The 15535-nt window shown below is 40.7% G+C and overlaps 1 protein-coding gene across 1 annotated transcript in view; it reads left to right on the top strand.

Moving 5' to 3' along the window:
* wdpcp (WD repeat containing planar cell polarity effector) overlaps positions 1–13561 on the top strand; it is an 87158-nt gene extending 73597 nt beyond the window's left edge. The window contains exons 15-19 of the mRNA XM_058398885.1: positions 3067–3172; positions 5905–6007; positions 8710–8801; positions 9655–9683; positions 13225–13561. Of these exons, the coding sequence (XP_058254868.1) occupies positions 3067–3172; positions 5905–6007; positions 8710–8801; positions 9655–9683; positions 13225–13275 (381 nt within the window). The 3' untranslated portion in view covers positions 13276–13561. The remainder of the gene's footprint in view (positions 1–3066; positions 3173–5904; positions 6008–8709; positions 8802–9654; positions 9684–13224) is intronic.
* The last annotated feature ends 1974 nt before the right edge of the window (positions 13562–15535 follow it).

The raw sequence follows: 15535 nt of genomic DNA, 5'->3' as shown, positions 1-15535 counted from the left end.
CTCGTAAATCTTATGAAAAAGCTTACATTACTTCTGTTTCTCATCAATTGGAGGTCGCTCACTGATGGACCACATGTACAGTATGGAGATTCATGACATTACTGTGGATGATGCCACCTAGAAACCATGAAGATGCTCTGGACTGCAGTTGATATAAATCATTTCCTTTCTGCACTATATACTCACACAGTGTAATTGTGTAACCGGGAAATTCCTTCTGAATTGAAATGAACAACTTACGAGCAAAACTGTTTTATAACACCACACTCAAATGAACATGAGTCTGGTTCCTTCCTCATCATCTTAGGGACTTTTCCCTCATGGCTTACTCTCTCATTAGCTAATATTTACATCCAGAATTAATATATTTCTGTATAGCAGAATAGCATAGCTTTGTGACAATGTCTATTGTTAATAAATTGAATTGAATGGGATAGAATTACAGCTTTACCTGACAGTTACAAAGCACCAACAATGCAGAATATTTTAAAGTAATGCGAAATGAAAATCTTACCGTAAACACAGATTAATGCAGTCTCAGAAAACCCTCAGCTATTACAGAAAGGCATTTTTACTGCTAACACGTTTTAGCCAGTTAAGCCGTATTACTGTTCGTGCTGTATGTTATTTACTGCTAATGACAGCTAGCTAGCAGTGCATCAGAGAAAACTTTTTCGAGAGCCGAATGTCTGCTCAGGAAAGTTAAAATGCACGTTTTTTTTAAGAAACTTTCTCTTTCTGTTTAGGGATCATTGAAGCCTGTTGACTGTGTGTGTGTGTGTGTGAGCTCCACTAGTTCATGGTAAACTCTTTTTTTTTATGCGCTGAGGTGAACATCAGCCATCGTGTTCGTCATCATTACCAGCACTCGAGCGGCGTTTGTGTAATCTCACAGCAGTCCAACACGCCGCTAAAAGGCTGCATATCTGCTGGTAAAGCTCTTAAATAAATAAGATTAGAGCGCGTTAGTGTGCTGTTCAGGCTGCTCGCAATACCAGCTGTAATATCTGATGGTTTATGCACGGAATTATTGTTATCCCTTCTAAGTCGTGTGGATTCTCAGAGAGAGAGAGAGAAGCTCAGCACTCTCTCTCTCTCTCTCTCTCTCTCTCTTCATTCTGATCTCAACTCCCTCTCTCACTCTTTGTCTGTCTGTCTGTCCATTTATCTGTCACTCTCTCTGTCTTTCTCCCTCTCCCTCTCTTCATTCTGATCCCATCTCTCTCTCTCTCTCTTCATTCTGATCTGATCCCATCTCCCTTTCTCTCACTCTTTCCGTCTGTCTATCTGTATCCCTCTCTTCATTCTGATCCCATCTTTCTCTGACTGTCTGTCTGTCCGTCTCTGTCCCTCTCTCTCTCTTCATTCTGATCCCATCTCTCTTTTCTCTGTCTGTCTGTCTGCCACTCTCTCTCCAACTCTGTCTTTGTCCCTGTCTCTCTCTTCATTTTGATCCTCTCTCTCTCTCTCTCTCTCTCTCTCTCTCTCTCTCTCTGTGCTTCTGATTCTAGGTTCTAGATGAATTCATTTATTCTTACATTAATGAATTGAATTCATTTATTCAGTTCTATAGTGTATTTAGTTTTGTCAGTTTGTTTCTATATTTTATTTATTTTCTCTCTCTCTCTCTCTCTCTCTCTCTCTCTCTCTCTCTCTATATATATATATAATAATTTATTTAAAATTTTAAAGTCTAGCTAGTTAATGAGTCTTGCTGGTGATTGCTGTATATTTTCCTTCTCAGTGTATAGACTGTATAGTCAGTGTCACAGATTTAAAACAGCAAATCTTCGATCTGGAGCATGTAACAGTCTGTACAGTATATTGGGAAGAAGTGCTGCTTTGTTTATGCTGAATTCATGGATGAGGAAATCATCTTGAGTAGTAATTTGGAGCTGAGGGGAGTTTTCTGGTTAAAGGTCTGAACTCCTGAGTTCTGAATTTTAGTCGAATGCAACATCACAGCTGCATCTGCTGCAATAGTGACTCTGGCATATGAATAGGTTACCATTCGAGAGCAATATATAAAATATAAATATGACACTACATATATGATATATGAATCTCAGGAGAGGCATACACACACACACACACACAGTATATCTTCACCTTAAAGCATCTATTTCTTCAAGATATCTGATATTAGAAATCTACAATCCACAATCTGTCTATTTGCACATATCTCCAAATAGTTTTACTTGTTGAAAAATGTGATTTTCCCAAACAGAATGATTTTTCCAGTCGGTGAACGTTGTCTGTTTCACATTTTCTGTCTGAGAGAAAGACCTCCAAATGGAATCGCGAATGTAAACTGACATTTGGAGGCACATCGGGAGGCTAAATGGCAGGTTGATGCACCGATAAGGATATTATATTCCATTCTGTGAGATGAGAGCGATGGAAAATGACATTTTGCGCGTGCGTGTGTGTGTGTGTGTGTGTGTGTGTGTGTGCGTGCGTGTGTGTGTGCGCGACCACCTGCTCGTAATGAGAACGTCTAAACTCCTATTTTGGACATGAAGAGCACCGCTCTCGCTTTCTAAAAGGTGACACCTTCCTCTCTCCACACCTTCCTTAAGAGATAAGATCCATCAGAGAGAGAGAGAGAGAGAGAGAGGGAGGGAGAGAGGGAACGGAGGGTTGAAGAGAACAAAGATGACAGATTTTTTCCCCCAAAAGTTTGATACTCATTTTATCCAGGCTTCCTTTAAACTTCAAACAGGTCTCTCTCTCTGTCCCTCTCTCTCTCTCTCTCTCTCTCTGTCTTTCACTCTCTCTGTCCCTCTCTCTCTCTCTCTGTCTGTCTATCTCTCTCTTATTGTCTGTCTGTCTCTCTCTCTCTCTCCATTCTGATCATGTCTCTCTCTCCATCTGTCTGTTTGTCTCTCTTTCACTCTCTCTGTCTCTCTCTCTCTCCATCTGTCTGTCTGTCTCTATCTGTCTCTCTCTCTCTCTCTCTCTCTCTCCTATCCTCACAACAAAAAATGCTCTAATATCATCCTCTACCGATTGGAGATTAATTTCTGACTTTTTCCTCTGCCTCTCTTGCCTTTTTCCCCCCTGAAGGACCTCCATTACGTGGCACGTGACAGCGGTGAGCCCGTGTTGGCCGACGTGGCCCGACGGAAGGCTCAGGAGCTGGATCATGAAGGAGTCGCGGCCTTTGACCCGGGTGAGAATCTTGTGTACCAGGTGCTTTATTTGTCCTTGTTTAATGACTCATTATATAAAACTGCTGTTGAAAACATGAGCTGTTTAAAATGTGATATTTGACGACCTTTTTGATGCCGTTCCCCAGGAGCAGAGAGAGGTAAGGGCCTTGCTCTGGGGCCCAACAGACTTTAGACTTAAGACTATTAGAATGAAGTGTTTTATTTATTTACCCCAGTGATGCTTTCTTATATTTCTGATATTTAGCTCACTTTTTCATTGCTGATCCCAATTGACTTCCTGCTCACCATGATGGAAGTTAGAGCTCACTTTAGATTAGATTCATTGCACATGGGTCTATTTCTGATGCTCACATGCTCATTATTGGCTCTTTCCATGATGCCCAGGGGTCAGCATGGGCACCCTGACTGGTCTGCAGCTATGCAGCTCCATACACAACAAACTGCGATGCACTGTGTATTCTGACACCTTTCTATCAGTTCAATTCAGTTTATTTGTAAAGCGCTTTTAACAATGGACTCAAAGCAGCTTTACAGAAGTATAGAAACAGAGATAAATAGATTTAAACTTTGTCATTTTCATTCTAACATTTATCCCTAATGAGAAGCCTGAGGTGATGGTGGTGAGGGAAAAACTCCCTGAGATGATGTGAGGAAGAAACTTTGAGAGGAACCAGGCTCAGAAGGGAACCTCATCCTCATTTGGATGGACACTGGACAGTAAATAATGTAAATGTTGATAATGTTCTTATTACAGCAGTTTATAGTCCCAAAGAATTGTGCAACCAAGAGCTCCTGAGGAACTAATAGGTTATAGAGTTATAGAGTTCATTACAAACTTGAATTATAAGACGTTATAAGGAAAGTTATGTGTTCATGCAAAATAATATTTGTATCTTACACGCCACGGCTACTGTCTCTGTCCTCCACTAATCACCGGAGCTCGCGGGAATTAGCACTCGGTCTTTCGGATCTTAAATCAGTACATCAGGGTCATGGAGATGAACTGACAGGGAAAAAGAGGTGCAACACTTGACCCTGTGAGCAACTGTTAATATGTCTGTGTTTTATGTTTTCTTTCCTGGAGGAGAAGGGGGGGGGGGGGACGAGGAGAAGGAAGAGGCTGCATGTGTATTAGCTGAGGTGCAGGTTAAAAAGCGTACTGATGAGACTTGGGAGGTGTTTAACTTCACAAACGGAGGTCACTACCTCAGGGTTTGTGTGTGTGTGTGTGTTCGTTCACACCCCATACACACACTCATAAGCCTCTTAATTATGTCCTTGATGATTTCCTTGCTCCCTGGAGCAGGCCTGAGGTGCTTAAGAGCATCAGAGAGAGAGAGAGAGAGAGAGAGAGAGAGCGAGAGCGATTGTGTGAGTGAGAAAGAGTGTGAGTGAGAGAGAGAGAGCGAGGGATTGTGTGTGAGAGAGAGTGAGCAAACGCGAGAGAAAGTGTGTGTGTGTATAGAGAGTGAGCGAGAGAGAGAAAGTGTGTGTGTGAGAGAGAGAGAGCTAAATGGAGGTGGTGTGTGATTTGGATCACTTTATAGGTGTTAATAGTTAAAATGTTGGCTTTAATATTCCACTGCCTGAATGCGTGATCTTGATTTTATTTTCTTCTGCAAGGTCACCTCAAGGCCTCTCTTTTGCTCGAGCACACCTCAGACTGAACAGGGTCATTGTTTTTGCTGAGCTGGAAATCATAATGAGTCAAAAAGCATTTAAAAAACACCCGGACTCGCTCGAATGTACCGCATCTGGAGCATCTTTTTCTGATGTATTAATGAAAGAAAAAGCATTTATTTTTGTCACATATACATTACAGCACAGTGAAATTCTTTCCTTTACATATCCCAGCTTTGGAAGTTGGGGTCAGAGCACAGGGGCAGACGTGATGCCGTGCCCCAGGAGCAGAGAGATGTAAGGGCCTTTAGACTGTTAGACTTAAGACTATTAGAATGAAGTGTTTTATTTATTTACCCCAGTGATGCTTTCTTATATTTAGCTCAGTTTTTCATTGCTGATCCCGGTCATTCACTGTGATGGAAGTTCACCTTTGGATTAGATTAGATTAAACTTTATTGTCATGGCACATGGGTCCAGTTCTGATGCTCACTTGCCCATTGTTGGTGCTTTCTACGGTGCACAGGGGTCAGCATGGGCACCCTGACTGGTCTGTGGCTATGAAGCCCCATACACAACAAACTGTGATGCACTGTGTATCCTGACACCTTTCTATCAGAACCAGCATTAACTTCAACAGTTTGAGCAACAGTAGCTCGTCTGTTGGATTGGATCACACGGGCCAGCCTTCAATCCCCATGTGCATCAATGAGCCTTAACCGCCCATGACCCTGTCTCCGGTTCACCACTGTTCCTTCCTTGGACCACTTTTGATAGATACTGACCAATGCAGACCATGAACACCGAGCTGCAGTTTTGGAGATGCTCTGATCCAGTGGTCTAGCCATCATAATTTGTCCCTTCGTCAAACTCGCTCAAATCCTTAAAACATTTTTCCTGCTTCTAACACATCAACTTTGAGGACAAAATGTTGACTTGCTGCCTAATATATCCCACCCACTAACAGGTGCCATGATGAGGAGATCATCAGAGTTATTCACTATGTCTGATCGGTGTAAATAAACATACAGAAATCCTCACGGTTGTTTGTATATGTTTAATTATCCCTCTGCCTCACTCATTATTAGGTTTGTGTGTGTTCTCGTTTCAGATCAGCCCAAGCCTGCACTTAGAGAGCAGAATGGAGTGTGTGTCTCTCCCATTAACACACACATCGAATGGACCAACCCCAGTAAACCACACAAGAACACAAGGTAGGTGTGTGTGTGTGTGTGTGTAGTCCTGATATCAGAAAACATCACCTCTTGGTCTGTAGCTGTCCACGTGTCAGTTCTTTCAGCTAACTTTGTTTTGGGTTTTTTTGTCCTTTTCTGTATACATTTAGCGTGTGAATTTATTAACATTCTGTCTTACTCTCATTTTTGCGTATCCAGACTCTTTTGGCTGGTGACCCAGAAGTTGATATTTCTGCTCCATTGTTATAGAGTATAATCTGCTCTCTGAGTGCCATTGTTTTTTTGTTGTTGTCTTTAAGAATCCCAGGCCTAGAGACACTGAGCTACTGAGTGCTGGCACAGAAAGAAAGACAAGTGGAGAGAGGGAATGTAAGAGAGAGAGAGAGAAAGAAAGAGGGAGAGAGTGAGAAATAAATAAAAGTGGAGTGGTGGAGAGAGGTAATGTAAGAGAGAGAGAGAGAGAGAAATAAATAAAAGTGGAGTGGTGGAGAGAGGGAATGTGAGGGAGGGAGGGAGGGAGAAAAATAAATAAAAGTGGAGTGGTGGAGAGAGGGAATGTGAGTGAGTGAGAGAAAGAAAGAGGGAGAGAGTGAGAAATAAATAAAAGTGGAGTGGTGGAGAGAGGGAATGTGTGTGTGTGTGAGAGAGAGAGAGAGAGAGAGAGAGAGAGAAATAAAAGTGGAGTGGTGGAGAGAAGAAGTAATGTGTGTGAGAGAGAGAGTGGGAAATACATAAAAGAGGTGTGGTGGAGAGAGGGAATGTGAGTGAGAGAAAGAAAGAGGGAGAGAGTGAGAAATAAATAAAAGTGGAGTGGTGGAGAGAGGGAATGTGTGTGTGAGAGAGAGAGAGAGAAATAAAAGTGGAGTGGTGGAGAGAAGAAGTAATGTGAGTGAGAGAGAGAGAGTGAGAAATAAATAAAAGTGGAGTGGTGGAGAGAGGGAATGTAAGAGAGAGGGAGAGAGTGAGAAATAAAAAGTGGAGAGAGGGAATGTAAGTGAGAGAGAGAGAGAAAGTGTGTGTGTGAGAGAGAGAAGGAGGGAGAGGGTGAGAAATAAATAAAAGTGGAGTGGTGGAGAGAGGGAATGTAAGTGAGAGAGAGAAATAAAAGTGGCATGGTAGAGAGAGAGAGAGTGAGAAATAAAAGTGGAGTGGTGGAGAGAGGGAATGTGAGAGAGAGAGAGAAAAAAAGTGGAGTGGTGGAGAGAGGAAATGTAAGTGAGAGAGAAAGTGTGTGTGAGAGAGAGAGAGAGAGAGCGAGAGAGAAATAAAAGTGGAGTGGTGGAGAGAAGGAATGTGAGTGAGAGAGAGAGAGAAATAAAAGTGGAGTGGTGGAGAGAAGGAATGTGAGTGAGAGAGAGAGAGACATTTAAAGCATTTGAACGTCTGTTTCATTTCAAACTTCCTGTTTTTTGATATTTATAGTTTAATTTTATTTGGATTATTTTTATATTCTTTGAATTACCGTATTCATATTCTGTAATCTAAAAAATAAAAGTGACATTTTTGTTATTTATTATTTCTATTACATTTTTTTTTTAGCATTTATTTTTTACTTATTATTATTATTATTACCAAATCATTTTCACTTGCACCATGTATTCCTTGAGCTTTTCCTCCTCTTGTACCAAGCAAAAATACGCTTCTTCTGCACATCCTGAGAGAATCATGATTCATTCCACTCTGAAGCAGTCAGGACACGAACATGTGATGGACTGACAACGGGGCGACCTCTTAAACATCACTACTGTGTATATAGGAGGAGAAAGTGAGAGGGACTGTAAACTACTCAAAGTCATTTAGGTCATTTGGCAGACACTCTTGTCCAGAGTGACTTACATTTATCTCATTTATACGACTGAGTAGTTGAGGGTTAAGAGCCTTGCTTAAAGGTCCAGCAGTGGCAGCGTGGCAGAGATGGGATTTAACCTCATGACTCTCAGTACTCCTCCTACGTCTTGACCGCTGAGCTAGCGACTGATCTTTGACTTTCTATTTCGGTGTTTCGGGACATTTGGAAAATGGAACATTTATACAAAGGGAACAGTGGCTTGGTGGTCAGCATGCGCGCCTCACATCTCCAGGGTTTGGGGGTTTGATTTCTAACTTTACTATGTGTCCAGTTTTCAGCATCCAGTAATGTTTGTGGTACTTGATTAAAATTAGCACTAATAGGAACTAATGTTACTTTGTGAATAAGGCAAGATGGTGTGGGATAAATAATTAATAATAATAATAATAATGTTCCGTTTTATTCATATAAGGGCTTAATATTTCAAAAAACTAACAAACTGCATCCCAAAAACTATGCTTATATGGCCAAAAGTATGTGGACACCTAACCATCACATCCATATGTGGTTCTTACCACAATGATAAAAGCACACAATTGAATAGAATGCCTCTGTATGCTGTACAAACTTTACAGTTTCTCTTCACTCAAACCCTGTTCCATCACAACAATGCACCTGTGCACAAAGCCCCTGAGCTCCATGAAGACACGGGGTGTTAAAGTTGAAGTGGAAGAACCTGGACTGTCCTGCACAGAGCCCTGACTCGGACTCAACCCCAATGAACACCTTTGGGATGAACTGGAACACCGACTGAACCCCAGACCTCCTCAACTGACATCAGTGTCTGATCTCACTAATGCTCATGTAGCTGAATAACCACAAATCGCTAACAAAAACATTCCAACATCTATCTTTCTCTCTGTCTCTCCAGAGTCGGGTCTAAAGGAAAGATGGATAGGGAGATGGAAGAAGACCTCTCTGAGACACCGGTAAATCCTGCTGCCTGGCCCTGGACTCAAACAGGTATGCGTGTCTGTGTGTTTATACTTGCGAGTTCATGTTGCGTTGCTTGAGTATTGTTTCTGTATGCACTTGCGTGTGCATGTATGCTATAGTCTTATGCTTGTGATCTCATGCATTACTTGCACTGATGCACTTCCATTATAGTCATTAATCACTCCGGGGAACGTTCTGAATATGAATTCAGCCCCCGTGTTCCCTTTTTCTAAAATTTGTTCGACTTGGCTGCCTTTTCTCAAGTTCAATTGTAGTTAACTAGTCATCCCAGAACTCCAATGTTTTATTCTTTTCAGGTCTGCATAATAACTGTACTTTTCTTCCCCAAATACATATTTATTGGACAGTGCTGACTGCAGGCTATTACAGACATTTGCATCAGCCTTCTAAATGCGAGCATAATCTTGAATGTTAATTATGGAGGCGAGTATCGTTTAACACGAAGCTACAGTAACGCTTCCTTGCTAGCTGAACACACACACACACACACACATGTATGATGAATGAATGTATCCTATGTATATATACACTGTATAATTATTATAGAATGATATTTTCTTAGCTAATGTCCTGTGTGTGAGATCTCAGACTGGTTTGACTTATCACTGAACATTTCATAATTCTTTTTTGCCAAAGTTATAATGAAGTCACACAATTTCACTTGACTGTATACAGTAATAGAAAATAAAAAGGAAATACTTTATAATCATAACTCAAATTATTCATCCCTGTAAAGCTGCTTTGTGACTATGTTCATTGTTAAAAATGCTTTACAAATAAAATTAAATTGAATAAATCTGGCAAGACCTAAAGTAACTAAAGTACAGTACAGTAATCTGTGCTTTTTCTTCTTCTGTAGAATTCATGCTGAGTGACCGCAATGATCAGGTACGGCTTTACACACTGTTCTTCCTGACTCTGTTCTACTGTGCTGTGTTTTTCAATCATCAACCAGATCCAGATTCCAACATCCAATAATATTTTTGGTACCTAATCAAAATTGGCACCAGTAGGAACTAATGTTACTTTAGGGTGAGGCAATTCAAGGTGGGATATGGTTTTTAATAACAACAACATTGTTCAGTTTTATTCATACACTGACCAGGCATAACATTATGACCACCTGCCTAATATTGTCTTGGTCCCCCTTTTGCTGTCAAAACAGCCCTGACCCGTCCTGCACTGTGTATTCCGACACCTTTCTATCAGAACCAGCATTAACTTCTTCAGCAATTTGAGCAACAGTAGCTCGTCTGTTGGATCGGATCACACGGGTCAGCCTTCTCTCCCCACGTGCATGGATGAGCCTTGACCTCCCATGACCCTGTCTCCGGTTCACCACTGTTCCTTCCTTGGACCACTTTTGATAGATACTGACCACTGCAGACCGGGAACACCCCACAAGAGCTGTAGTTTTGGAGATGATCTGATCCAGTGGTCTAGCCATCACAATTTGGCCCTTCGTCAAACTCGCTCAAATCCTTACGCTTGTCCATTTTTCCTGCTTCTAACACATCAACTTTGAGGACATAATGTTGACTTGCTGCCTAATATATCCCACCCACTAACAGGTGCCATGATGAGGAGATCATCAGTCTCACTTCACCTCTCACTCTTCATAATGTTATGCCTGATCAATGTATAAGGGCTTGACATTTAAAAAAAATAATCTATATGGCCCAAAAATAAATTTGCTGTATGGCCAAAATCTGGAATATGGTCAATAAATCTGGAATGAGATGTTCAGCAAGCACATATGAGTGTAATGGTCAGGTGTTCACATTCTTTTGGTCATATAGTGAAAGAGTTCATGGAAGATTTTGGTGCATGCTATCAAGAAATCTTGTATCACTGCAGCTAACCAAACTGCAAAACGAATTGGAATAATGTTACGTCCATTTTCCTATAGTGTTAGCTCATTATCATTCTCCAGCAGGATTCTCCAGACCCTGCTGTAGACCAAGTATCACTGAACACCTCTGATGAGAAACTGTTAGGATGAGCCTCTGAGTTGCAGGAATCGAGCCTGTCTGCCACCAGGTCATTAATTAGCATGGAAAGTAACTGGGAGTGGGTATTTGAGATTAGCAGACTGTTTAGACTGGGGCATTTGGATCCAATTCAACTATTAAATGAGGTTTCATTTTGCCAGCCAGGAATTCCATGTCAGGATTGGCATTTTCATGTAGTCGGTTCAAAGGAAAGGACGCAATTCAGACCCAGACACTGTACATACCCGGTGGCTTTGGCCTTCAGGAGCATCTTTATTTGCACTCAGAACCACACAAATAGGTGGATAGGTTAATTTACACTTTAGTCCTAAGTTCTGTGTTGTCTTTTTGTAGCTCTGTGTTTTTATATAGCACCAGGATCCTGGAGGAACCTTGTTTCATTTCCCTCTGTACTTCATCAGCTATATATGGATGAAATCAAAATCAGCTTTATCACTAAGTACTGTGGGTTTTACATGTACAAAGGAATTGCATAGTAGTGTAAAGCAAGAGTAACTGAGAATAAACAGAAATTTAAGCAAGAATTAACTGCATCATAGTGGCATATAACAGTGTATAAAAGTGAAATGCTACTTCCAGTGCAGATGGAAACATTAACTGTACATTATTGGAGCAGTTTGAGACCTCCTCACTCTTACGTCAGTGTATGATCTCACTAATGCTCTTGTAGCTGAATCACTACTCCCCACAGCCACGCTCCAACATCTAGCAAAAAGCCTTCACAGAAGAGTGGAAGTTATAATGATAAAATCTCGAATCGTTGTTCAAATAGCACATATAGGTGTGACGGTAAGGTGTCCAAATACTTTTGGTTAGATATTGTATCACCAGGTAGTTAGTCAGATGCTTGAAAAACGCTGACCCAATAATGCAGAAGGAGAACTTGACTTTACAGGTCAAACTAGGTGTGCATGGATAGAAGATCTCTGCTCCCATATCTACAGGATTGGGAGAAAGTGGAATCCAGTATGGTGAGGAGGAACCACTCGACTACAAGAGTGTCTCACACTTACTGGTTGGATAGCTGATCGTGAAAGAGAAAGGTGGATGGTAGGGGACATGAAAACCCAAACTGACGTGTAGGAGAGATTGATGTAGCTACTGAGCAGGCAGTATAGTGTTTACATTTGGCAGACGTCTTTATCCAGAGTCAATTACATTTACATTATTAATACAGTTGAATGACGCAGTTGAGGGTTAAGAGCCTTGCTTAAAGACTCAGCCTTCTGATTATTAGTCCACCGTCTTAACCACTTCCCATAGTCATAGTGAACGATGACCAATCATTTTAGCCATTTTAAAGAGAAAAAAAAACCCAGAAAGTTCCATATGGTATACATGAGATCCAACTGAGTACTAGACAAAAGGCAGAAATGGTTTTGTGACGGTTTTGATATTGCACCGTTTGTCACTTTGGGGGAATTGGTGGAAGGTTCTGGCCTACACCTGCACACATCCAGAGATATCCGGGTGATTCTCGTCTTTTTTCAAGGCTCAGATGGTTGAAAGAACTCTGCTTTCTCTATGAGGTGATTGTTTTTGGTTTTAATATGCAGCAGGAAAATACGATTCATGTTCAAAACGCTGCATTTCTGCATAAATATTCCATGTAGATCTGAGAGAGTTCAGTTTAGTTTAGATTAGTATCAATGCATTCAGGTTATGATGCTTAAATATGAGAGTTTCACACAGTGGGGGATTATATTAAGTTTAATTGTATAAAAATTTATTTATTTGGCATTTTGGCTAAATATTAGTCTTAGAAGCATATTTTAGCCAGGTGTGTGTTGGGCCAATTCAGTACTGCCTAAGGTTTTTTTGTTCCTTTGGCAATTCATTCAATTAGCCTTTAAATTTACTCAGAATAAAAACACACTACTTTTCCTAGTGTCTGATCTAGATCTACACAGATCAGGCATAACATTATGACCACCTGCCTAATATTGTGCCCCATCAAGGCATGCTGTGGTATCCGACACCAAGATGTTAGCAGCAGATCCTTTAAGTCCAACATACATACAGGATTTAAAGGATACTTTTGATAGATCCTGACCACTGCAGACCGGGAACACCCCACAAGAGGTGCAGTTTTGGAGCAGCCATCACAATTTGGCCCTTCGTCAAACTCGCTCAAATCCTCACACTTGTCCATTTTTCCTGCTTCTAACATCAACTTTGAGGACAAAATGTTGACTTGCTGCCTAATATATCCCACCCACTAACAGGTGTCATGATGAGGAGATCATCAGTCTTATTCACGTCAGTGGGCATAATGTTATGCCTGATCAGTGTATATGCGAGTTTGCATTTTAAGACTGTTAGAAAGCCTTTAAATCATACATTAATAATAGCTTCAGATATTTAGAGTTATTTGACTTGTATCCTTTTACTAACACTTCCTTTTATTTTTTCCTCAGGTGTCCAAAGACTCCGGAAAGCTGAAAGTCATTCATTTCGGCTTAGTCTGAACGCTGGATATGAATTTTATACACATCATCTGACTGCAAGTAATAAACATTTACACAGTTTTTTTTGAAGCCCGTGTCTCTCAGGAAGTCGTCTCATGTTAAAACTTCAGTGTTGAATATTCTTGAAACTCAATCACAAGATGTTTTTGTAAAATGTTTCACATTCTTGTAGTTTGGATGAGACACTAATGTTGTGGATTTGAGTTCAGTGCTACAAAAAAAAAAAAAAGGACAAAGTATTTTCATAACATGCATGTACATTATTTTTTTAATAATAATTATAATAAAAGTGCTTCTAACTGAACCGTCTTTGCATTTTTAATTTAGTAAACAATCACTTGGGTTATATTTCTGGTGTGTTTCAATATTTCAATTATTTTTTGTTTTTATTTCTCAGTTAAAATTATTTTCCAGTTAAAAACCCACGACTACACAGACCCTTAACTCTAAGATCACTCAGACATCTGCTGATACTAGATTTTGCCTCGATTTGGGATTTTGTTATTAATACAAAAAAACGAATAAAAGGCTTTCAGTAAAACACTGAAATTCCTCCTTGGCTGTAGACGGGTATGACGTGGCCCGTGTAGGTGGTTTGGTTTTCTTCTCGCCGTATTCCATACGAGTGTATGCGAGAAAGAGATTACACGCAGGAGTTATAAAGCAGAGGACGCCAGCGTTTCACCCGTGTCAGGGCTGACGCTGCCTCGCTTTGCCTCAAACTTAATCTGACGGCACCCAGCCACCCATAATCCCTCACAGTATCGTAATCAGTTTACTCTACATTCTAAGAGGATTTCCGTGTTTTCATAAAAAGAAAAATACACGAACTGATGCCGGAAACAGATGCCGAATCGACTCGAGGCGGCCTCTTTATTGGGGCCGCTGGTCCGATTTTGTGGTGCTTTCTTGTTAAAAAATAATAATAATAATAAAAAAAAGGAATGCAAAGAATATCTGCAACAATTACATTAGCATTGCATAATGGGTTTGTGATCATTTTATTCCAACCTGATCACTGTTTTTAAAACAACTAGCAACCTCAGTGTTACCAGAACCGGTTTCTGAGTGTTAGGGTGATTATTATTATTATTGTGTGTGTGTGTGTGTGTACCAGAAACCTCCTCCATTACAGATCAAGGAAACATTTTGAGAGCACATGTGCTGAATAAACAACTCAGGAAGGCAGAAAGACAGATTTAATAAATCACAGTGCACCCTAATTTAGCTGGACCTGATTTGAGAAGTGACTCTGCACCATGATGTTCCTGAGCTGCCGAGAGTCGCCCTGTTCATCCAAGTCATTTACAAGCAGAACTGTCAAACCGCTCGGAAACGTCGTCTTACAACATTTTTACATAAAAGAGCCATAAGGACAACTTTATAGACATCATAACAGAGATGTCTTTTCGCTCCAGATCATAACAAATAAAGGACCTTGTGCTTTAGCTAGCATGCTAGCATTAGGTGGCTAAAGACTGGACAACTTGGTGGACGATTTACAGATAAGATTTACGGACATTCCTGGTTTAAAATGTTCGGAGTTTCAAGTGTGACTTCTTCTTTCTGCACCTGCCTGATCAATCCAGACGCTAATACCCCCTGGTTGGAGTCTCGTCGCTTGGTGGTGATCACTGCTGCTGGGGATAGATCTGCGTGGACTGCCCATGACTTAGGGGAATGTTATGCATAGAACCACTCGGAGTCTATATCACGCCGTCTTTGAACTGTCGTTGCATTGGTCAGCTTTTGGCAGGAAGGAATTAGTGTTAAGTCTGACCTATTGTTGCTCAGGAGCTCTGGGTTGCACAATTTCTCAAGACAATAAACTGTTGAAGGAAGGAATTTATTTCCATTTACATTATTTACTGTCCAGTGTCACCCAAATGAGGATGAGGTTCCCTTCTGAGCTTGGTTCCTCTCAAGGTTTCTTCCTCATATCTCAGGGAGTTTTTCCCTCACCACCGTCACCTCAGGCTTCTCATTAGGAATAAATATTAAACTTTATCATTTTTATTCTATGTTTCTATACTTCTGTAAAAGCTGCTTTGAGACAATGTCCATTGTTAAAAGCGCTATACAAATAAATCGGATTGAAAACTGAATTAAAAGACGATCACAATTCTCTGCTTTAATAGCTGGGGTTTTTCCTCAGGCCGTGTTTCCACACCACGTACTACTACAGCGAGAATCTTCTCAGTACATTAACGCTGTCTATACTACTGAGGCCTGAATTCTTGTTGAGCATGTATCGCCTGCC

Source organism: Hemibagrus wyckioides, linkage group LG09, assembly GCF_019097595.1.
Source record: "Hemibagrus wyckioides isolate EC202008001 linkage group LG09, SWU_Hwy_1.0, whole genome shotgun sequence".
NCBI lineage: Eukaryota > Metazoa > Chordata > Actinopteri > Siluriformes > Bagridae > Hemibagrus > Hemibagrus wyckioides.
This window is presented reverse-complemented; position numbering and strand designations above follow the sequence as displayed.